General features: G+C 44.1%; 2 protein-coding genes and 1 long non-coding RNA gene across 5 annotated transcripts; 1 reads left to right on the top strand and 2 right to left on the bottom strand.

Moving 5' to 3' along the window:
* Positions 1-3,191: 3,191 nt before the first annotated feature.
* On the top strand, positions 3,192-15,685 carry LOC130516959 (ceramide transfer protein-like). Its single transcript, XM_057018418.1, has 18 exons — positions 3,192-3,830; positions 4,807-4,941; positions 8,853-8,969; positions 10,409-10,516; positions 10,636-10,774; positions 11,129-11,206; positions 11,413-11,570; positions 11,687-11,779; positions 11,864-11,950; positions 12,028-12,120; positions 12,250-12,321; positions 13,058-13,153; positions 13,233-13,365; positions 13,440-13,510; positions 13,598-13,726; positions 13,808-13,937; positions 14,093-14,230; positions 14,315-15,685. The coding sequence occupies exons 1-17, from the start codon at positions 3,720-3,722 to the stop codon at positions 14,218-14,220; spliced, it is 1,878 nt and encodes a 625-aa protein (XP_056874398.1). The 5' UTR covers positions 3,192-3,719; the 3' UTR covers positions 14,221-14,230; positions 14,315-15,685.
* LOC130516961 (uncharacterized) lies at positions 8,852-10,712 on the bottom strand. Its single transcript, XR_008947609.1, has 3 exons — positions 10,582-10,712; positions 9,126-9,173; positions 8,852-8,989 (listed from the first exon to the last, which is right to left on the bottom strand). It is a non-coding gene; the product is annotated as an uncharacterized LOC130516961 (long non-coding RNA).
* Positions 15,680-21,714, bottom strand: LOC130516957 (3-hydroxy-3-methylglutaryl-coenzyme A reductase-like). Of its 3 annotated transcripts, XM_057018412.1 has the most exons (21): positions 21,561-21,714; positions 20,940-21,143; positions 20,753-20,864; positions 20,561-20,648; positions 19,982-20,066; positions 19,777-19,882; positions 19,590-19,696; positions 19,378-19,497; positions 19,149-19,279; positions 19,032-19,047; positions 18,782-18,944; positions 18,515-18,648; positions 18,238-18,432; positions 17,948-18,106; positions 17,714-17,871; positions 17,524-17,629; positions 17,275-17,445; positions 17,046-17,186; positions 16,813-16,971; positions 16,571-16,725; positions 15,680-16,480 (listed from the first exon to the last, which is right to left on the bottom strand). In XM_057018412.1, exons 2-21 carry the CDS (start codon positions 21,099-21,101, stop codon positions 16,447-16,449), a joined length of 2,502 nt encoding a protein of 833 aa, XP_056874392.1. In that variant the 5' UTR covers positions 21,102-21,143; positions 21,561-21,714; the 3' UTR covers positions 15,680-16,446. The 3 variants fall into 3 exon arrangements, with proteins under 3 accessions (XP_056874392.1, XP_056874390.1, XP_056874391.1); XM_057018410.1 differs by having other exon boundaries at positions 18,782-19,047; XM_057018411.1 differs by having other exon boundaries at positions 18,515-18,645; positions 18,782-19,047.
* Between the last annotated feature and the right edge of the window lie 768 nt (positions 21,715-22,482).

Raw genomic sequence — 22,482 nt, 5'->3', positions numbered from 1 at the left:
ATGTGGCTCCTCCGTGGAAACAGTTACACAAATGATGCTGATGGTCTGGTTCCTGAATCTACACACCCACATGTTTTTTTCTTCCCTTCCAGGCTCATGGGGAGGGTGGTGGAGCCAGCTGCAGGGGAAGACAGGACACCTCTGGACGAGCGTCCAGCTTATCGCAGCGCCAGTGGAAACAGTTCAGGAGAGTATGTGTTGCAGCTTTGTAGAGTGACCCCATCTTTTCCCTCACGGTAGGATGGCTTGGGGCAAATAAGCGCAGTATATCTGAAACCTATATTACTGATTATCTTTCTGTGGAAATATACGCCATTTATATAAAAACTACATAACAACTATAACCCAAAAAGGTGCTGATAACAATCCCACTTTTGTGCGGCCTCTGATTATCTGACTGCATGTTGTGTGGGTCGTAAGAGTAGAGCAGTTCTCACTCATGCGGATGACGACTGTAATTTGGCTGGAATGAGAAATCGCTGAGATGGCAAATCCTGCCTGTCTTGGGAAGGTCAAAGCATTCCCGTGTCACTGACAAATGAGCTGTATTTCAGGTCGCCGCACTCTGGCGTTCTGCTCGGTTGTCTTTAAACATAAAAAAGAAGTGAGTGTATACACACACACACACACACACACACACACACACACACACACACACACACACACACACACACACACACAGAGTCAACCTAAAGTTTCAACACACTGAGGAGACTATATATACTCTGGAAAGAAATATGAATTAAAAACCCAGGATGTGTGTCACCGTAGATATATTCACAAAAATCACCAAATACAGTTGTTAATACATACTCATTTCAGTATACAAAGTGTTGGAAGATTAGATTTAAAAAAACTCAAATGTGATTGTCTCACACTTTAGTCTTTAAATTATTGCACTGATGTCTCACGTCTCCATTTCAGGTTCAGTAAACAGACCAAATGCCTGCTTGTAGTCGTGATGTTTTAAGCTATTTTTCTCTTTATTTGACATTAAAACGTTTTCAGTCAGCACGTTGTGCAATTTTTTTGCCATATTATTTGTATAGTTTGTTTTTAATTAAATTAAAAGAGAGTATTGTTTAATTATGCTATTTATAAAAATGCCACACTGCCATCTTGTGGTCATATTTTATACAAAGATAATTTAGTGTTATCTGCTTGCAATTTTTTTAGTTTTGGCATTTAATTATTATTATTAAGGAAGTGACTGTTCCTTTTTTGTGTGAGTATTACACAATACATCAGTAGTGAATCGAGGGGCTCTTGAATTACAAATGTTCAGCTGAGGAGGAAATTGAAGCCACTTGATGAAAAAAAGTTCTGTTGGAATAGAAAAACTTGGTGTTCATCTATAATGTATGAGTCCGTTTTACTCTGTGGAAACGAATTAAATGTCTTACTTCTCTCATTCCAAATCACTGGGGGGAAATGCATGTCTATATTAAATCTATATTAAACCTTTCAAATTTATTACAACTTGTTACCAAGCAGCATATTATCAATTGTTGCAGGTTAAATTTTATTTCTAGATGCAAAGACAACCAACAAACAAATTCTGCAGACATTTTGTCTGAAATGTAAAGTTAGAAAACACAAAAACTAGTTGGTCAGACCTCGAATCTACATTAGAATAATTAATTTTTATTAAAAAGTTGTTTTCAATGTTTTCAAAAAGCAACGCATCGGAAACTCAATTTCGTCGGTCCAGGGTAATGACTTGTGCTGTTCCCCGTGACTCATGGTTACACACACACACACACACACACACACACACACACACACACACACCACACACACACACACACACACACACACACACGCACGCACACGTAGAGAGAGAATCGGCCATCAGGGGGCGCTCTTCCACAGCTATTTAAATGAAGTCTCTATAACGTGCTTACGCTACGCTATAAGTTATTTAAGAGCACGGCTCTTTCATAATATAGTCGAATATAAAAATTATTGTATTCACTTTGGAAACCACAACTACGCAGCAAAGAAAGTACAATTTTGGCAACGTGACTTTCACAATAAAACGCGTTGGTGACAACGTTAGGTGACAACAACACATCCAGGAAGCTGCATCATCTGCATCCTTCACTTTCACCTAGTTGGAGCTGCTGACCGATGAGGAATATTTACTGAGCTCGAAAGAGGATGTGATTTAATCACATTACTGCCTGATCAGCCCGGTCTGAGTCATGCTGCTGGACTCCTCCTGGTCTATAAATGAATCACAGATCCACTAAATCGGTTGCTATTTGCGGGTCATTACGATGAAATTTTGAACAAACAACAGGTTGTGCACAGGCCATTCCTCTGAAAGTACTTTTATTCAGCCAAATGGCTGTTGGGAATTGTAGAGTTCTAAAAGGACTGGGACTTATTTATTTATGGAAACAAACCAGAAATGTAAAATAATATAAGCCTTATTTCCGGAATCTGATCCATCTTTTTCTGTTCAATGTAAGCAATCCATCTTATTGTTGTCAATAATGTTTATTTAGAAACCACTAATGCAGCTCCTTCTCCAAGTAAATGAAATGTCAATGTTTGTCCGGTTCACACGTTCCCTCCTCACTGGACAGAGGAGCTTTATTGTGCAGCTAATAGAAATCTTGTGATTTCATGGTTTCCAGGTCTCATGATTGTACAACATTAGATAAAACCCATGACATGGCTGAAAGCTCTCCTCTCCATTCCTCTCCATTCCTCTCCATTCCTCTCCATTCCTCTCCATTCCTCTCCTCTCCTCTCCTCTTAACAGGATTAAAAAAGGAATTAGACAGGAAACACTCCTCATGAATGAAAACATTATGTCACTTATTGTAATGTTGAATAAGCCTGTGTTAAAATGCAGTATAGTATCATATGTGTGTCATTCATATGACAAATATTTCCACGAGTATTTAATGAATATAACGAAAGTTCCACCATGATTGGTTCACCTTTCACTAACAAATTGCAGCTTTTTGGGTGAGATAAATATTTTGTTTTTCTTAACTGAACCTGATAAATGTGTTGAATCTTACGACGTGTGAATGAGAATAGGGAACCTACTCGATCTAAATCCGGCTATTACTAGATCAGGTGGTCTATCTTGAGTCGTGGGCGGGGCCTGGTTTATTATGGGAGGGGATTCGGTGACGTCACGGGAGCCAGCGCCCTTGCGCATCAAGTTGAACCTCGGGCTCGCTCACCGAGAAGGAGCTCGAGACGTCAGTCGAACATGGCGTTGGACGGTCTCGGTGTCGGCGGTCTCCATCGGAAAACTGCTGCGTCCGCGGCCACGGCACCCGTCTGAGTGGACGAGGCGCGACGTCCGAAGCTTGCTTGAATATTTTGCTGCGTTTCACCCTGTGTTTGAGTTTTAATATATGCCGAGGAAAGAGCAACCGTGACCAGCGGAGTTGACAGCCGGTGTTTTGTAGCGATCCATCTTGGACAATTTGGCCACAATATGCGCCAACCTGTTTAGCTAACAGCGCTTTTACTTACGCAGCCGGAACAATTTAGCTATCGATCTGTCACGAGCTGCTATTCCTGTTTACCCCGCGTGCACTTAAAGCTGTTAGACAATCCATACGCGCGCGACATGTGTCAGTGGATCGCTGTTTAACAAATCGACCCAGTTTAGCCAGCCTTCTTGGATCAACTCTTATGCTGAGTTAATATTGGTTCCTGGGGGGCTTTACAGCGTTAGTCAAAGCAGGACAATGTCAGATAACCAGAGCTGGAACTCCTCCGGTTCCGAGGAAGACATGGAGCCTCTGGAGGAGCCTGGACATCATGTTGGGATGGCGGACCTGAGCGGAGTCCTCAGTAAGGTAAGTCACCTTTGGCAGAATGGCCAATCTTTTCTGCCTACTCGACGGGGAAGAAACCTGTTTTCTCACCTGGGGCATATGAGGCAATCTGGCCTCATTTATGACAGATCGAAGCGTGCTGAATATGGGAGGCTCCATTTCCTCAAGCTAAGCTCGGTCATGGAAACGTTAAGGAATAAAAGGGAAGGAAATGCTGCATGTCCTGTGTCAGATATTCATATACGGTTATTTTATGCAGACTTCGCGAATGTGTCAAGATGAATGAAATGAAACTTAATGACTGTGTATTAATATTGCGCCTCTGCTGTGCCCTTATCTATAATGGCAGTTGTCCATGACAATATTTACACATTTATATCAGTAGGAAATAGCAGGCAGTCCTGTTATCAAGCATTTTTAGATCAGTTGGACACCAAAGGATTAAATTCGACATCCTCAACATTCACAATGTTACTTTTAGGGACAAATATCCCTTTGCACAGATATGACAGTGGAACAAAACAAATACTGTTTGTTGGCTTATTACAGTAACAACACTCAAGCTATTGTTGTTTGTTGTTCTGTTGTCAAACAGGCAACACTTTAGTCTGCTTTTAGAATTTGCCCCAGAAACCCATTTTGCCATATGCTTCGGCTCATTTGTGAAGGACTTTGTTTTGGTTGAAATGACGACTGTTTTAATGACTTAAGCTACTCGCAGGCTATTGTGGTATTAATCTCCAGGCCCGTTCTGTGAACAGATTGTGTGCTGACCTGCTAACGAAGCATTTTCCAAGACTAAGCAACTCCGTATTCACAAAAGCCCACACGCGTCATCATCTGCTGGAAGTTTAGGACAGAGATTTTCCAGATGAGGGTTTAATTCTCATAGTTTGCAGCAGGAGAATAAATAAAAACATGAATGTGTGTTAAAATGCCCTGTTTTCAAATGTTGAGTCTTGTACTACAACACTGACTTTTAAAAATGATTTTTCAGTGGACAAATTACATCCATGGATGGCAGGACCGTTGGGTTGTCTTGAAAAACAACACCCTGAGCTACTACAAGTCTCAGGATGAGACCGAATATGGCTGCCGTGGTTCCCTCTGTCTTACCAAAGCCGTTATTACTGTGAGTAAGACTGAAATTCTTTCATTCAGAACGACTCTCCCTGTATAACAATGTCTAATCGTGCTGTGCTAGTTTTAAATGGTTTTTAAATGTGGATTCATGCAAGATCTTGTGAGACTGAATGTTGTTGTATGTGTAACATGGCTGTGTTTGCTAATAGGATGTATTACTGTAATGTAACCTGCTTAAGCAACCTGCTACATTACTGTCAAAAACACCAAATGTACACTTCCACCTCCAAAAATGTTCCGATTTGACATTTAGAAATAGACTTAGAGGTGAGTAAAAAGTGATTTCCTGTTCAAAAGTCGGTGGAGGCTGGTGAACTGGTAGAAACTGTGAATTCATGATAAATGATCTCTATTTATATTACTACACAGTTCACTTTTTGCAAGCCAGCACTCATAAACTCTGCCTGCATAGTGGGTGACATCCATTTTCACACTCCAACAGAGGAGCTATCTGGAACAATTTGGTGTTTCATGAGGTTCCCAAGGACATTTGTAATAATTGCTGATAGGGTCCGGTGTCAAACCACAAGGTTTCCAAACAATGGAAGACCATTCTGCCATCCTGATGATCCAACTATGCACTTTACAACCCTCACTGAGGAAATCAACACCATTGTGAGAATCCTTCTATAGATCTATATTGCAAAGAGAGCAAAAGTCATGAAATGCAAAGGTAAAGATCTTCCTCTGCTTACATGAACCTACCCACCTCTTTTTCTCACTTTCTCCCGTGACCTCTTGCACAGTTTTGAGGAACTTGGCTTCTTATTCTGCATATTAAGATCTCTATGTGTTTCAGATGTCAGCCATCAGACATATGCTTCTTTTTAATTCTCAAAGCAAATATTTAACTGCCTGGATGCTGGAGAGTCCTTGAAGACCTTATACCATAAAGAAATAGAAACAACAACTTTTCAGATGTCTTGTTCAACTGTTTTTTTTTTATTTATTTATTTTGCTAAGAACTCCAGATTATATCCCAAGTTGTGCTTAAGGGAATCTGGCCTGTCAGGTGACTTTTCCAGCTTGTTGTGTCGTAACTGTTTACTTAACTCTGCTGTCATGAGACTTGTAATGCAGGGTTGTTGCCGAGGGCAGAACACAAAATGCAGCATGCAAGTCCGTAACAAGATTATATTTGCACATAGTCTCCCAGCAAACTTTAAACAATGTCCTCTTGAAAATTCAAAATGCTGCCAGACACTAAAGTGCAAAAATCTCAAGGCAACTGTTGGGTTTTTGACATTGTGTCCATGGGAGCAGTTCAGTCATTGACAGCAGGTCTGACTCTTTCTCCAACCAGTAGCAGGAGAATGAGAAAGTTAATGTTCACAGGTGGGATGGAGCTGGCTTTGCTATTGGCCGTATTTGTTCAGCTTCATCTCTTCACAGTCTGTGTAAATATTAACCTCCATGTGCTCCTCTGCTGTCATCACCTTTCATTCCAGTGGAAATATGCCGCAACAATTCAGGGCATAAACAACAAAGAGATAGAATTGGTGACGGATTCTTTTTCCAGACTGAACATCTCTTTCTGTCCTCTTATTTCTCTCCACATTGTTTATATTAGTGCTCAGATGCACCACAATACAAATCATTTTTTTATTGAATTATACATTGATTATTATAATATCTGCCACAGACTATAACTGCATTATGTGTTTACAAAGTCTGTTATGCTGTCAATGTTGATCATAGGGTCATTATGAAAGATTGGAAAACTTCAAGAAGCTTGTCATTCTGCTATAATCTGGTGGGCTTGTGGAAAGTCGCTATATTTATAATGATTTTGGCTACTAGTTTGTGTCATTGACACTGGTCATTAGAGCAGCCCAAATGTTGCACATTGTGGTATTTCATTCTTTTGAGTTTTTCAAGGTTGCAGCTTTTGATTCAGCACTTTTCCCCACCTTGGTATCATCATCAGAGTGAACCTCTCGTAGGGGGAAAAGGGCAGCAAAAGTGCCATAGTAGTTCAAATAAAGACCGTCTGACCTGGGTCACTGTCTGCAGGAAGGAAATGAGACTCTTCCTCAGAGAGTGTAACTTCCTTTAACCTGTGTAATGAGGCAACGTGTTAGAGAATTAATAGAATGTTAGAGAATCCTGTTAATGTTCCTGATGTCGCCATTTTATCCACCACTTATTCTTCTTGTTGCTATTTTCCTGGGACTTCTTACTTGCTTTCCACTGTGATGCTGGACCCAATAGATATTCCCGTGATCACATGATTGCAGTTTCCTTTTCACTTTCATGTATTCACAATCACTTTCTCTCCGTTCCGTGATTGCAGACACATCCCTCAGTTTAAAAGGGTTTGGAAGGGGAAACACCTGCAGGGTTCTTTTTGAAACCGAGCAGGAAGTTTGACTTTGAAGAGTGTTTTGCTTACCTTTTCAGATTAGAGATACATTTTATTTTAGTTTCATCCAGTTACTCCACAGAGGTGCTGATCCAGATTCTACTTCAGTTTTGTACTTTATCTTTTACCTCTATTCTGGACTGAGGTGGTCATGTCAGGCTGTGAAGTCCTAGGTTGCCATGACAACCTTCTTGTGATAGATGATTGTTTGCTGTAGCCTTGGAACAGAGCAACCCCCCTCAGCTCCAAGGCATCATTCTGTTTTTCTACACTCTCCTAGCAAACAATTTGCACATGTTTCTTGAACAGATTTTAGAGTTTGGATTCATTTGTCTATGGAAGAGTCATGGCTTCCCTGTTGTTCAGGTGTTGGATGACACACAGAGTGAAAACTCTGGATAGACTCAATATAAACCATTGTTTTACACTGCCAAGCCATCTTACTGGAGTACGTCCTTACTGCTTTAGCTCGGGCGGTCTCACACACAATTGTTTATGTTGGATTATGACGTTGGTGGTGCATATTTGCTTGTTTTATATATAATTTAGTATGCTGTTTTTCCCCCCTATTTAGCTATAAATACTTCTGACCCATAAACTCCTTCAATGAATACCAGAATGGTGATGATGCATTGTTGCATGTGCTGTTGTTCTGAGGAGATGATTGCACTTTCTGTGCATTGCAGATAAAGGGAGAAAGCTATGCGTTAATCGTAATATGGCCACCGCTGCAGAGACTTCTCCTTTGTGTGGCTTAGCTGTAGCCCTTTTTTTAAAATATTCATTTTCCGTTTCCGTTCCGGTAAGAGTTTAGCATTTATCTGACTTGTTGGTGAGTGGGTACAATCTCTGCCCTCTGGAGCATGTCTCTTTCAAACAGATCTGACTGAGTTACTCACGTGTGAGCCCGTGCTATTGCTTTGAATATCAGGCCTGTTGAAATCACAGGTCAAATAAGCTCCAGCTACAGGCACAGAGTCACTCACTCAGTCTATTTTAGGTGATGAGGTAACCAGTCCTTCTTAAGGCCATGTAGATGAGTTTTTAACAGGTTTACTGGTGGTTGGAGACGTGCAGGTCCTGATTTCTGACATTCAAACGCAGCTTTAGATACTTTGGAGAGCATATATGACCACACAGTCCTGTGAGTTGTCCTAAAAAGGCAAGTTGTCTGCTTTTTCTCCTCCTATGGGACAGTGTCTTAAAATGTAGCATGTGGTGCCTGCTACACTCCCATTTGTCCCTGGTGTCTGTGAGATGAATTCAGGAGATCAGTTTGAAGCAAAGAAAACCACAGGATAACCACGTTTGCAGCTGCTATCTCAAAAACAGATAGTTGCCCAGTAATGGAGGACAGGTTAATGGGTGGCTGCATCCCCACCATTTTATTTTGATGATTAGTACAGACATTGTTGCCCTCCTCTTAAATCAAAATGTTCAAATTATTTGCATAAAGTATTTACCCAATTTCAATTCCATTTTCATTTTTATTGCAATTAGTAACCATTTTCTTCATTATTTGGGTTTCTTCTTCATAGCCTCACGAGTTTGACGAGTGCCGAATGGACATCAGCGTAAACGACAGTGTGTGGTACCTCAGAGCGCAGGACCCAGATCACAGACAGCAGTGGATCGACGCCATTGAACTGCACAGGGTGAGTCGTGTACGCAGGATCTGGGAGGAAAACAGAGACAAAAGCCTTTTCCATGCAGAGAGACTTAGCTTGGCTGCTAGATGTGCTTTAAAAGCTATATCAGACAGCCAGTGAAGTGGCAACATTGCTTAATTGACTTTCTGTGAAGAGCGGTACCCATGTAATCCCGGTTTGTAGTCAAGAACTTCTTACTTTGTGCTGCTGCTGCTGCTGCAAAAAAAAATCACTTAAAGATTTAATTATAGACTCAGCCCACCAACACTATAGTATCAGCAAACAGATGTATTGATTGACAGAGATGATCTAAGGCAGAGCCACTCTGTAAAGCAGCCATAGCTGTGAGTCTATCACGGATGAGAGCCCCCCCTCTTTACATTCCTGCCAAAAGAGGATGGCTCAAGGTTTCACTTTGGGGAAATCCCCCTACTTGCTTATCCCAGAAGCATAGTGACTCAAACAGATCGACAGACTTCTGCTCATCCACACACGGCCGCTGCTCCACCCACAATGATTCATCACTGAATAGTTTTCTTCTTAGAGGGCCGTGCTTCCTTCCCTAACCCACGCCACCCATAGCATATAGCAGACCACCGTCTCCAGGGGAACAAAATATACCACAGTCAACATCTTGGTTTACCACAGCATCGTTATATGAAACCAACACTTGTTTCTAGGATACATAAAGTATCTAAGTGTTGCATCTGATGCATTGAAAATGTGATCTGACAACCATGTGAGTGGCACTAATGTAGCGGCTATCTTAAATTGTTGATAACTGCTGAGTTTATACCTGTATCTTCTGATGCTATCAAAGAGGGTCACTGCAGAAAAACCCTATTCTGAGTGGTCTTTTGTTTTGTCATCAGTTTTAGCAGCCATCACCCAGTCAGATAGGGCTATCTGTCAGCAGGGTAGCCGTAAGTTGGCTAAAGGGCAGGCAGCTCCGGCTGAAAAAACCATGTGAACACAGGCAGAGTAACTCCTGGTCGCTGACCGACAGTTACCCCCGCCGTCAGTCACGTGTGCGTCTGTTCAGGGCCCTCTACTGATGGAAAGCAGGAGTGGCTCTTAAAGGGAAACACGTTCTATTTGTGCGGGGCTCCAGCGCCTCTCAGTGTTGTGCTACCTTCTCCCAGCTGATTGGATTTATTTTGAGGGCTACGCAGCTACGTAAGAGGAGAAGGGATCCAGTTAGGATTACCAGAAGTAGGCTGATGATTCACTTGTGTTGCCATGGTGAAGGAACTTGTGTTGTCTTGTTTTTCTGTTTCTGAAGAAGAGTAAAAAAAAAAACCACCTCAGTTTGACCTCAGTTCTGCATGACAGAAAATAGTTTTGCTTTGCACTCATGTGTGGGTGTTTGTTTAGATCCAATCTTTGGCTATAATTGAATGCAATTTGTTATTTTGTGACCGCTCTGTCGATCTGTGTTTTTACAGGCTGATTCCGGATATGGCTCAGAATCCAGCCTGCGGAGACAAGGCTCCATGCTGTCCCTCACATCAGCCACCAGCGGCTATTCTGCCACCTCTACATCCTCCTTCAAGGTGAGCTTGCTCGTAAATTGTTACTGCGGCTGAGGTGGACATCAGCTTAAGTGGGTATTACTCACAGAGGGGCTCAGCGCTGTTCGCTGAACCACTTTTTTGCCACGTTGTTTCTCCAGAAAGGTCACAGCCTGAGAGAGAAGCTGGCTGAGATGGAGACCTTCAGAGACATCCTGTGCCGGCAGGTGGACACGCTGCAGAAATACTTTGATGGCTGTGCAGATGCTGTGTCAAAAGATGAACTGCAGAGGGACAAAAGTGAGACCTCCATTTTCATTCCATTCAATTTCTGTCATTGAAATGGTTCATGCATGAACGACCTCGTCTTTTAACTGTGCCATAATTGAAAACAATTGTGTTAAATGTGTTGGGCAGTCAGTTTTTGTGTGTGTTGTGACTCAGAACACAGTTATTCTAGCCTTGGCTCAGGCCGCCTGTGGATGAACCCCTGCTTTTGTCCTCCTCCTCTCTTCCCCCCTTTCCTCTCTGACCCTCTGCCCAATCTAAAGATGAAACCAGGCCATTGTGGTGCTGTGCACTTGTGTCAGTCTTGAGCGTGTGCCACGTTAGCTGTTTGTCTTCTCTGTTGTGAGACATTCTGTGTGGTTTCAGTCATGGAGGACGATGAAGAGGAGTTCCCCAACACCCGGACCGATGAGTTTCTGCATAACAATGGCAAAGAAAACGTAAGCAATTATAGATTTTCACATCATTTCATTGTTTTAGCTGTGCTTTCATCACCTTTTAATGTGGTTAAATAAACAGTAGATGGTAGTGTTGAATGAGGTTGGAGTCATTTTGGCTTGGATAGCCACTGGTGTGAATATAATGGAGAACATTGTTCTTTACAGCACAGGGGGCATTTGTGTTAATCAGCATCCTCCTCTTTTGTGCAGTGCTCCAGTCGCTGACTCCCAAAGGAATCAATGGCATAGACTTCAAGGGCGAGGCCATTACATTCAAGGCCACCACAGCCGGCATTTTGGCCACATTGTCTCACTGTATCGATCTCATGGTGAAGAGGGAAGACAGCTGGCAAAGGAGGCTGGAAAAGGTTTGTAGCATTTGGATCCATATGCAGCTCATTCCAAACTGTGCCTGCGGGATTGTTTCCTGACTTCTTGTCCGCCCTCGCGAGTGTTTATTGATTCTGAATTTTTGTGCGTGAAGGAAATGGAGAAGAGGCGGCGAATAGAGGAGGGCTATAAATCAGCGCTTAACGAGTTGAAGAAAAAGTCACACTTTGGTGGTCCGGATTATGAGGTAGTGTTTGTAAAGCTCGTCAATGGTACAACCCGTCAGAAGTTGTGTTCAAGTTTCAAGATGGAGCCTCTGTGTTACTGGCAGGAGGGTCCGAACAGCCTCATCAATGAGGATGAGTTTTTCGATGCAGTTGAAGCAGCGCTGGACAGACAGGACAAAATCGAGGAACAGGTAGGCAGATGGATCCGGTGATCAGAAGAGTAAAAGGATTTTACTCGGCTTCTTGATGAAACCCTGTTTGTTTCCAGTCTCAGTGTGAGAAGACGAGAATACAGAGATCCAGTCCGCCCCCGCATGGAGACGTTTATTCCAGCACTGGCACACACAGATTTTCCAACAAGGTTATTAAAACATTGACTACAAGCCGCCTACACAGTTCCACCAACTTTCACTCATCTTTCATTTTTACTTGGTGTCTTATTTTCATCTGTCATCTCTCCAATCGTCCCCCGTTCACACTGTCCCTTTAGCCTCATAATCAGCCCCCCCCTGCACAGGTAGTCATGGCTCCTCCTCATGACCGCCACAGATTCAGCGCAGAGGTAACTCACCGCTAAGGATTACCCCCCCACACACATATGCACCTAACCCCCCCCCCCCCCCCCCCTTGTTTAAACATCAGTTTTTAAGTAACTTCAGCTCACCACAGTAGCATGAAGTATTCATGTTGCTGTGACACCCCAGTGGGAATGAACACATGTGTTTAAACTTGGTGTGTTACCACATTAACGCCAGGGTTCAAAGTTTGCTCTGATGTGCTACAGGTCAACTTGGTGCGTCATCGCTCGGTTTAACGTAAAGACTTCAAGGTTCACTGGTTTTGTTTCTCTGAGCGTAAAGGTGGGAGAGTTCAGAGACGGTTGCATAAATCGCTTTCCGAGTTAGACCAACAGCAATGAAGCATCAGTTGACGATGTTGCTGAGAGAGAACAAAGTTCCCTAACACACCCGACACGTTGTTGTCACTCAACGTGTTCTAAACCAGTTACGCAACATCCCGCAGTGCCCCGTGTCCTCTAAATCGCCCATTGTACAAACGTGTGTGTCAATTGTGCATGTGTGCCCTGTGCATGACCAGCAATGCGCTCAGGCCTTTTTAACGACCATATAAACAATTAGCAAGTTCCCAGTTTCCCTTTCATCCATTCTTCACCCCATCTTTTAGTTGCTAAACTAAACCATGCAATTTTTGTGCGCTGTTTATTTCATTTTGCTGAGTCGATATCTTCACGTCGATGTCCCATAATCACTATCCGCATCTGGCCGTGTGTTGTTTAGGTGGAGGAGATGGTGCAGAATCACATGACCTACTCACTGCAGGATGTCGGTGGTGACGCCAACTGGCAGCTGGTGGTGGAGGAAGGAGAAATGAAGGTACGGGGAAGGCTTTCCGAACCCAGGCGGACTTTGCTGCCTTGGAAATGGGTTGTGAGCAGATTTGTGGTGTGTTCAGGTGTACAGAAGAGAGGTGGAAGAAAACGGGATTGTCCTGGACCCGCTGAAGGCGACTCATTCAGTGAAGGGGGTAACTGGTCATGAGCTGTGCCACTACTTTTGGGACACCACCTACCGCAACGATTGGGAAAGTAGGTTTTGCATTTTAAGGAAATGTTACATCCACGACATCTTGTAATTTCCGTTAATTCTCGCTCCCTTTCAGCTACCATTGAAAACTTCAACATTGTGGAAACGTTGTCAGACAACGCTGCGATTGTTTATCAAACGCACAAGGTGAGAGCCGCGAAACTGTGAACGTTTAGGTGACACTCGACCCGGCCGGTCTGGTTTCAAGTGTGTAACGATGAAACACTGTTGCAGCGGGTATGGCCTGCATCTCAGAGGGACGTGCTGTACCTGTCTGCCATGAGGAAGATCTTGGCCAACAACGAGAACGACCCAGACACCTGGCTGGTGTGCAATTTTTCTGTGGACCACGACAATGCACAGGTCAGCAGAGGCAGATGATTTTTCAATTTCTAAGTGGGTTATAAAGGCCCCCGCTCACCTCTTATCTCTCTACGCTAACAGCCGTCCAGCCGCTGTGTACGTGCCAAAATCAACATCGCCATGATCTGCCAGACCCTTGTCAGCCCACCAGAGGGCGATAAAGAGATCAGCAGAGACAACATCCTGTGTAAAATCACTTATGTCGCCAATGGTGCGTCTCCATCTCTGGCCGTTTGACTCACTAAAGAGCTTACACAGGATTTTTCAACATGTCTATTAAAACTAGTTACTGTTTATAGCCAACATGCTGCTTCAGATAGCTTTACTTGTTATTCTTCGTGTTAAGTCAATGTCGTGTCTGTGCAGTCAATCCTGGAGGATGGGCCCCAGCCTCTGTGCTCAGGGCAGTGGCAAAGAGGGAGTACCCCAAGTTCCTCAAGCGCTTCACCTCCTACGTCCAGGAAAAGACTGCTGACAAACCAATTTTATTCTGAGGCATTGCAGGTAACATGGTGTTTACATCTGAGACTCCTGAGTCAGTGTCCGTCAGTACAAACCCTATAGAATTACAATTCTCCCCCTTTCCAGTGTCGAGGTGTAAGGACAAGACCACACTGAGGCTTCGAGGCCCCTCGGACTGACTGCTGCTCTCACCAGATGTGTTCGTCAACACGATGTCCCTCAACCAGCCGTTAGATACCAAAAGGGACGGAAGTGTTACTTTGTCGCCCTCTGGCGTTGCATTTCAACATCTTCAAGATATTTATATGAAAGGGTTGACTTGAGTTTGCCACTCTGATCATTTCAAGACCACTTATTTCCTCTCTCATGTCTTTACATTGATTATGTTGCTGCTAATCAAGAGATTGTTTTGAGAATAAGAGCCTCACAGTGGATCTTTTCTGCTTAAATAGACTTATAAGAAATGCCAGCAAGTCTGACTGGGTCTCTTACAGATATATTAATATAAATGTATGTATGTTCCATAAGAGGGTTGTAAAAAGATTTTTGGTAATAGACTGTAATATTTTATTCTTTGCATTCAGTTTGTATTTTATGTTGGATTTTCACGTCGGCTTTCTTTAGAAGCTGCTCACGTTTGTTCGTAAAGCATTGATTAAGTCCAGAGGGCTGTCATGTGATCCTGACCCCTGTGATGTAAGACTTGACCTTCCTCACATGCATCGCTCTCATGACGCCGCCACTTGTGGGCGCTTGACGGAGCGACAAGTTGACACGAGTTTATCGCTCACTTGAATGACAAAGGTTTTTGTACATGATTTGCTCGGGTTTGTGCGCGTGTTTCTGGCTGCAGCACGCCGGCGCGTGATGCCACGTCTTTTGATTGCTGTAAATAGCATCGCCAACATTTCTTTAAAGGCTTGAAATGTTTTATATGACCGAGTTGAGCCAGGATGCCTTAGTGTAATATGAAAATAAAGCTATAAGCGCTAAAATGGGTGATGTTAGGTCTCCCATAAAATCTAGAGTGAAGTGCCTGATGGCTGAAATCTCCCTTAATGTCCTTTTTTTGTCATTTTGTTTCCTCCATTTAAAGATGGTAACTTCTGTTAAGGCACATGTCCCTGCGTAGCTTTGCTTCTGATGCTCCAACTCTGTATTTCTACAGTCAACATGTGTAATATTAGAGGAACCAACAGCCCCGTCGTCAACAGTCCTCATGTGGACAGCACAAATGTTTTGCTTGGTCAGGATTTGTAGCTTTACATTTTTTTTGGGCTCATCGCTGAATGTAGATGTGTAAATCAGCCTGATTTAAGTTAAAATAAAATAGACTTTTGCCTAAATCATATATTTCTAATACAAGCTGATGAAACAGAATGTAATCAAATACATTTTTGTAAATATAAACGGTCTGACTCTTCATTCTGGTCAAACATGGTGAGCTGAGTTTTCCACATTTGTTTATGCTGAAGTATAATAAAGCAGACATTGAGAGTGGACATCATTTATTTTAAATAAACAGTGCAGTCATCTGAAACGTACAGAAATTCAATTTAATATTCTAGCTAGAACGTGCTATGGCTCAACTTCTCCATGTAAGGCCACTGCTGAGCTTCCCTGCAGTCCATGATCTCACCTCCATCCAACAAACACTTCACGCACATAATACCACAAAAGTCTTAAATTACGTCATTAAATGGCTTTGGGTTTTTTCAATCTCCTGTAAGCCTGTCAAGATCATCTTGTGTGGTCTGTAAGACAACATTTACGTACAACCTACTGACGTGTTCCTTCTCTCCTACAGGAACAACAATGTCAGGTTAGTTTGGGTCCTGCAAGGCTGCTATAGTAACGGTAAAGTTGGCAGTCATCGGTGGAAGCTAAGCTTTGGCAAGGGAAAAAACTGAGCCCTGAAGGACTCAGACTTGCAACCGTAATGATCTCAGTTTATGCACTTAGGAAAAAGAGAATTAGGGCTCGGTTTGACACGAAAGCTGTATCCTAGGCTCCAGTCTTTGGCCTTAAATCACATTCGAACCAGTACAACTGTGGCCTGACCTCTGCCAGCTCACTGCTGTCTGAAGTACCAACAACAACGAACACTGCAGACAGACGGCACCTTTCAAGTAAACGCCTCGTAGCTCCACCCCCAAAAGTCTTTAAATGATCACAATGAAAACGTCCCTTCGGTGTGAGGAGACGATCCGGTCCTCGCAGTAAACATCACCTTGAGTCGGTCTGAAGTCAAAAAGGTGTCAAGAAGCAGCATCTGACAGGTTCAGTTTCGACCTGAGAAAAGGAAACAAAAGAAATCAGCCTCCTCGTGGAAAAATAAAGGTTTTTAGGTATAAACCGCGACGGAAACAACGGGCAATCCACCTATTGTGACTCATGTGGCTTTTAACAAGATGTCCCGCAGCCAGCGCCGCCATCAGCGACAGCTCCCCCGCCAGCACGGTGCCACAGACCACGCGGGCCAGCTGACGGGCGTTCTCCCCGGGCTGGTCGGAGCTGGTTCCCTGAACGCCGAGCATCTACAGGTGACGGACGAGACTTTAAATTGACGAGCGGAGGTCATCGTTACCAGACAGTCCTCGGTCGAGAGTTTCAGGTGACTGTACCTTTAGACAGGCCTGCTGTGGCGGCAGGTTGGTGCCACCTCCCACAGTTCCCAGTTCGATTGAAGGCATCGTGCAGCTGATGTACAGGTCCTCCCCGTCTGGACCAGCAGCTTCCATCTGGGTGATACAGTTGGAGCTCCCGACCGTCTGAGCTGGGTCCTGACGCCATCAATACACACACACTTGTAATTGCCTGGGGTTTTTCACCAAACCGGGAGCACCGACGACTTTACCTGTCCACAGGCGATGTAGATGGCTGCTACCAAGTTAGCTGCATGAGCATTAAATCCCCCGATGCTGCCGGCCATGGCCGAGCCCACCAAGTTTTTGTTGATGTTCAGCTCCACCAGATCAGCCGTCTGGCTCTTCAACACCTGCACACACACACACACACACATCGATATGTTGGTCTGTGTGTTTATGGCTCCACTTTAGGTCTTGAGCCTTTGTTTTTGTCTTTACCTCCCTGACCACCTTCGCGGGAACAGTCGCCTCGCAAACCACAGACTTTCCTCGGCCCACGATCCAGTTTATGGCGGCGGACTTCTTGTCGGTGCAGTAGTTGCCGCTGACCGCCAGCACCTGCGTGTCAGGGTGCTGCTGCTGGAGCCTGCGCAGAGCCTCCTCAGTCCCCTGAGAAAGACACCATTAACAGCACGGGGACACAAAATAACAGCATATCCACAGTCCAAGCAAACCACAACAAGGTACCTTTGACAGCATGTTCATGCCCATGGCATCTCCTGTCTGAGACTGGAAGCGGACGTACAAGTTCCTCCCAGCTAAGCTAACCAACAGCTTATCCAGACGGGCAAACCTACAACCAACCAGTTGTTCAGTTTTGATCCAGAAAAGATGTGCCAGTGAATGGATTTGGGCGCTCCTCAAAACGTCCCCTCACCTGCTGGTGCTGTCAAAAGCCTCTTTGATCGTTCTGAAGCCATCCAGAGTCTCCAGCCAGGCTTTGACCTCAGCGGCCCGGCAGGCCGAGGGCAGCCGCACCACCGGGCCCCTGGACATGCCGTCGGCCAGGATCCTGCTGCGGCAGCCCCCGCTCAGCTGCGTGGGAGAGCCAGTGGGTTCAGCGCCACTAAGGGCAGGTTAAAATCCTACCTGCTAAACCATCTATACGTACAGAGAGAGCTCTGCATCCTCTGTTGGTGCTCGCCACCAGGCAGCCTTCTGTGGTCGCTAGAGGAACGTGAAACTGCTTCTCGTCCAGCAGAAGAGGACCAGCCACTCCTACTGGCACCGGCATGTAGCCAATGACGTTCTCACAGCAGGAACCCATCACCTACAGTGAAGACATTGTTGTGTGCTCCATCATGCTGTATTTCCTGTACTTATCCTTCCTGGTTCGCGATAAAGCAGCAGGTTGTTTCCAATTCGGGGTCATTTAAAGGATCGCTCAAATGCCACCAATACCTTTGAATAGTCGTAGTCCTTGTAGGGCAGCAGAGCCAGGGCTGAATGATCGGGCAGTTTGGATGACAGCATTTCCCTCCTGATGGACACGCCCCTCTCCGGAGACTCCAGGACAGCTTCCAGTTTATAGTTGAGGATGTTACGAGAGGTCACCAAGGTCGTCACCTCTTCGTCAGTGAGAAAACGGGGGCCCCTCTGGAGGGAGACAAGCGTATCTATGAGTTCCTAAACCTTTAACCAAAAGGGACACCACCTCTCTGCTGCTCTGGCTGCCTACCTGAGGATCCCTCAGAATGGCCACACATTCCTCCAGCGTCCGCGCCTCAGAATTACAGCTAGTTTCAGGAGTCTGACCGTCCACAACACCTTTGACTGAGGCGGAAGAGTCTGGTCTGGTCTGAGTCTGGTCTGCTGTTAAAGAATAGTTTAAGGGACAGATAAGGTCATTAAAGAAATACTAAACTATTATGTGATAGCGGTTATCTTTTTTTCCGGTGTTTACTGTTGTCATAAATGTCCTGTAAGCAACTTCTGTCCGTCTTACCACGTTCTCTGACTGCGTTCGCCTCGGGAGAGCTTGAATGGATGGGGCTGGTTGCTAAGACACCGTTTACAATCTTCTGAGGTTTCGAAACTGGCAAGTCCCTCCTGCAGCACTCCCCTGACTCCCAGAGCATCTGAGTCGGTGGAGCGCTGATAATGGGGCTCTTGAGGGAGAAAGAAGATTCTGCCTCTGCTTGCTCAAAGAAGACGTATTTCACCGCCAGCAGCAGCGCAAGACCGAGAGTTATCACCTGCTCCAGGTCCATGCTGTACAGGGAAGGCCCAACACCCAAGGCTTAATCAACCATCTTTAGTAATAGACGCATTTATTTGGAAAATAAGGGATTGTTTTGGTTTACTGCATTTACCTGGAGAGCTTCAGAGGCAGCATGTTGCCATCAGAGTCCAGCCTCTTGGTAATTGGTCCCTCCATCGTGCGGTTCTGACTGGGATTTTCAGCCAGTCGCGAGTGTGCATGAACCAAAGCCAGACCGAGAGACTGAGGATTAAAAAAGAATGCCACGGCTCTTTGAGTAAAGTGTTTCAGCTTTGTTTTGCATGTTCGTGGATTTGTTTTGAGTGTTTTGGGCTTCTCACCATGATTATTTTTACCCTCTGGGTCACAGGGTTGGGCTTGTTGTCCTCCTCTTCTGCCAGCACATGGGCAAAGTGGCCGAGCTGCCAGATTGGGCGGCCCTCGCGACTCTCCCTGGAGAGCTTTACGTGCAGGCATGCATGAGGGCACACAAGGATCATTTGCACATCTTATTCAGGTCAGTAGTCTTTTGAAGGTTTCGTGTCGTTCTTACCTCCAGAACCAGAGAGACACATGCCGGGAAGAAGGTCATGAAGACAAAGTAATTGGCCAGTACCGACATACAGCCGAAACAACACATGATCTCTAACTGAGGAACACCTGCAGAATCAGAGGAAGTTACTTTAAATTCTTTTCCAGGCCTTTGCGTTTTCAGCAACGACCTAAAGGAAAAGACGTACCTGACATGGTGCCAACACCAATGACGAGGCACTCAACAAGGGCATCGAGAGTGAAGGTTGGGCCCAGGATGGCCATGCCCTTGGAGATGTTCTCCCTCACCTCCTCCTGCACAAGACTAACACTCAGGCTACCTCTTCTTTTGAAATGTAAAGCTTTATTTTCTATTGCTGTTCACCCAAACACATCAGCTGAGAGCAACCTTACCTGAGAGTTGGAGCTGAGGGCAAATTTAGCCAGTGCACAAGCTTTGGACAAGTCAATGAGCAGGAGGAAAAATGGCAGGGCCTCACTATGGAGAAGGGAAATGTTAAGTGCATAAGTGTTGGATTTTAATCTCAGCAACATTTATTTCAAACAATGGCTGGATGCACACCGGGCTCTTGACTTATAACGGCATATTTCTGAAGCCTGGATGAATTTGATATTTGAATTTATATATTGGGAACTTCATAATGTCAGTATTACTATTGAATTTTTTATTTTTTTTAATATTATTAATATGCGCCACTTCTTTCTGGTCAGGCGCAGCTCAGGCAGCTATCGTTGCTCAGGGCATTACAACCCTGCCCCACGTGTGTGAACCAAGTCGGGAGAAGTTGTGGTGCGCTCCGTTTGTTGCTGCCAAGTATTTGTTGCACTAAACCAGTGTGTATATATGGAAGTGCTGCTAGGTGTAATTTACGTTTTTGTGGTTATCTGTGCTATGTTAATGAAAAGATTTGCATCAATAAACTTAAAAACGTGAAATTTTCAACCCCTCTTGTCAAACATTACAACACTTACTTCAGTCCCGTCAGCTCTTTGCCAAAGAAGTGGATGACGACTGTGCTGAAAACAAAGCTGGAAAACACCGTAAATAATCCTGCAATACCTGGAAGATAAAAAAAAGATTTCCTATGCTGACACCAATGAAGCAAAACATTCCAGCAATGATCAGAAATCTTCAAGGCTCAGAATTAAATGGCAAATACTGACCCAAGATATATTTCGAGCCCAACTGTCGCAGATTCTTGAACTGGAAATAGATGTAAATAATAGCCATACAGCGCGTGACAGTGAGGATGATCAGGTCACTGCTGTGGGTTTTCTGTGAAACAAAGCAAACATCTAGTTATGGATTTTAAGTTCAGAACCACATGGAGGACACCTGTCAGACACTCACCTCCTCTACTTTGGGACACTCATTCCAGCTACACATCTGCCGGCTGCTTGATAGACTGTTCATAGACACCAGGCAGACGGTCAGAGCAATGGTGCCCACGATCACCTCCCACGGGTGGGAGGCCACCACCAGGCCATGGAGCCTAAACAAACGTGCCAGCATGGTCCAAGGAAACCGTGCTACACCCGATGGTCGCAGCCCCTCCTGAAGACAAAAGCAATGAGAACATCCATCCTTTATTCCTGGTTAAACAGATGTGTAGAAACAGATAAATAAAATGCTACTCATCCTCTACACTGTATAATATCCGGTTTGACACTTTAGCATAACCTAGCCTAGCATGTCCTATTGGCTAAGGTTACAAATACAATAACGGCCCAAGACCAAAAGAACCGACAGGCATTATTTTAACAAATCAAATTACATGTTAAGGTAAAATTAAAGCTAGCGATACCGTTTCTGATGTTATTAATTTCTGTGAGAGAACACTGTGTGTTGTTAGCATTAGCTACAGTACCCGTCACGCCCAGACTTAACAAACCTCCCACAACAAGGTCATTTAAAACCTCTGTGTCATAATTTAGACAGTTAGGGTCAACCACATTAAACGACATCTCTTACTTTAACACGAAAGGTCCAGTGTCATAGATTGGTTCCCATAATTACAAAGCCTTTAAAAAAAAACCTCTTTGCTAGCTAGTTCATCTTGATGTAACGCACAAACATGGCGACGCGGAAGTCGTCGACGTCATCGGCAGCAACGTCAAATGACGTCATGAGTCGACAGTCAGGCTTGGTGCGACATAAATCTGTTATTATATTATATATATATATGTTTGTGTGTGTGTGTATATGTATATGTATGTGTGTGTGTATATATGTATATATATGTGTGTGTGTATATATATATATATAAATATAATGATATATGATGTGATCTAAGCTAATACCCTCTAATAATAATACCCTCTCTTTAACATTGGTCATGTTCTAACAACCACTTTTAAATCAAATTAGCTCAATGTTTCTATTTTAAAAATTATTTTTAAATTTTTCTCCGTCGTGTACATGACAAAATATTCATCTGAATTTTGGTATGCAGCTATAAATCCTAACTTGATTTCTGTAGAAAAAGAATCCAAAAGGAAACCTCACTAGCTTTAAACTATAAAGTCTAGTCCCGCTCAGGGAGTCACCCATGATGGGGATGATATGTAGTCATGTTAATCCAGACTGTTTACGGTCCTCCTACCTCCGCAATTTTAGTTTCATGAGTCTTATTTGTGTGCTGGTGCGCGCGCGTGTGTCACAGAGAGAAAAACAGAGAGGGGGGAGGGAGAGAGCCGTGAATGAAACGCAAGTTTGGAAAGTTTAAAAGGGAGTGACAACTGTTTTTTTCCCTGTATCCGGTAAAATTGTTCCACAAAAAATAATAAAGTTGTGCTTGAGTAATGCAGAAACCCACTGAAAAGTGGACTCCCACTTGGAACACTGACTCAGGTGGCCCTTAACGGTCAACATTAGTAGTATGAGTTTATAAATA

Source organism: Takifugu flavidus, chromosome 20 (assembly GCF_003711565.1).
Source record: "Takifugu flavidus isolate HTHZ2018 chromosome 20, ASM371156v2, whole genome shotgun sequence".
NCBI classification, from domain to species: domain Eukaryota; kingdom Metazoa; phylum Chordata; class Actinopteri; order Tetraodontiformes; family Tetraodontidae; genus Takifugu; species Takifugu flavidus.
Note: the sequence above shows the minus strand (reverse complement) of the source record. Positions and strands in the feature narration are given on the sequence as shown.

Excerpts from the sequence above, each read along its gene's own strand:
- LOC130516959 (XM_057018418.1), top strand. The coding sequence starts at position 3,720 with ATGTCAGATAACCAGAGCTGGAACTCCTCCGGTTCCGAGGAAGACATG. Across the intron at positions 13,366-13,439 it reads CTACCGCAACGATTGGGAAA|CTACCATTGAAAACTTCAAC; the intron begins GTAGGTTTTGCA and ends GCTCCCTTTCAG. Across the intron at positions 13,938-14,092 it reads AATCACTTATGTCGCCAATG|TCAATCCTGGAGGATGGGCC; the intron begins GTGCGTCTCCAT and ends GTGTCTGTGCAG.
- LOC130516957 (XM_057018410.1), bottom strand. The coding sequence starts at position 21,101 with ATGCTGGCACGTTTGTTTAGGCTCCATGGCCTGGTGGTGGCCTCCCAC. Across the intron at positions 19,697-19,776 it reads TGGTGTTGGCACCATGTCAG|GTGTTCCTCAGTTAGAGATC; the intron begins GTACGTCTTTTC and ends CTGATTCTGCAG. Across the intron at positions 16,726-16,812 it reads CACAGCAGGCCTGTCTAAAG|ATGCTCGGCGTTCAGGGAAC; the intron begins GTACAGTCACCT and ends CGTCACCTGTAG.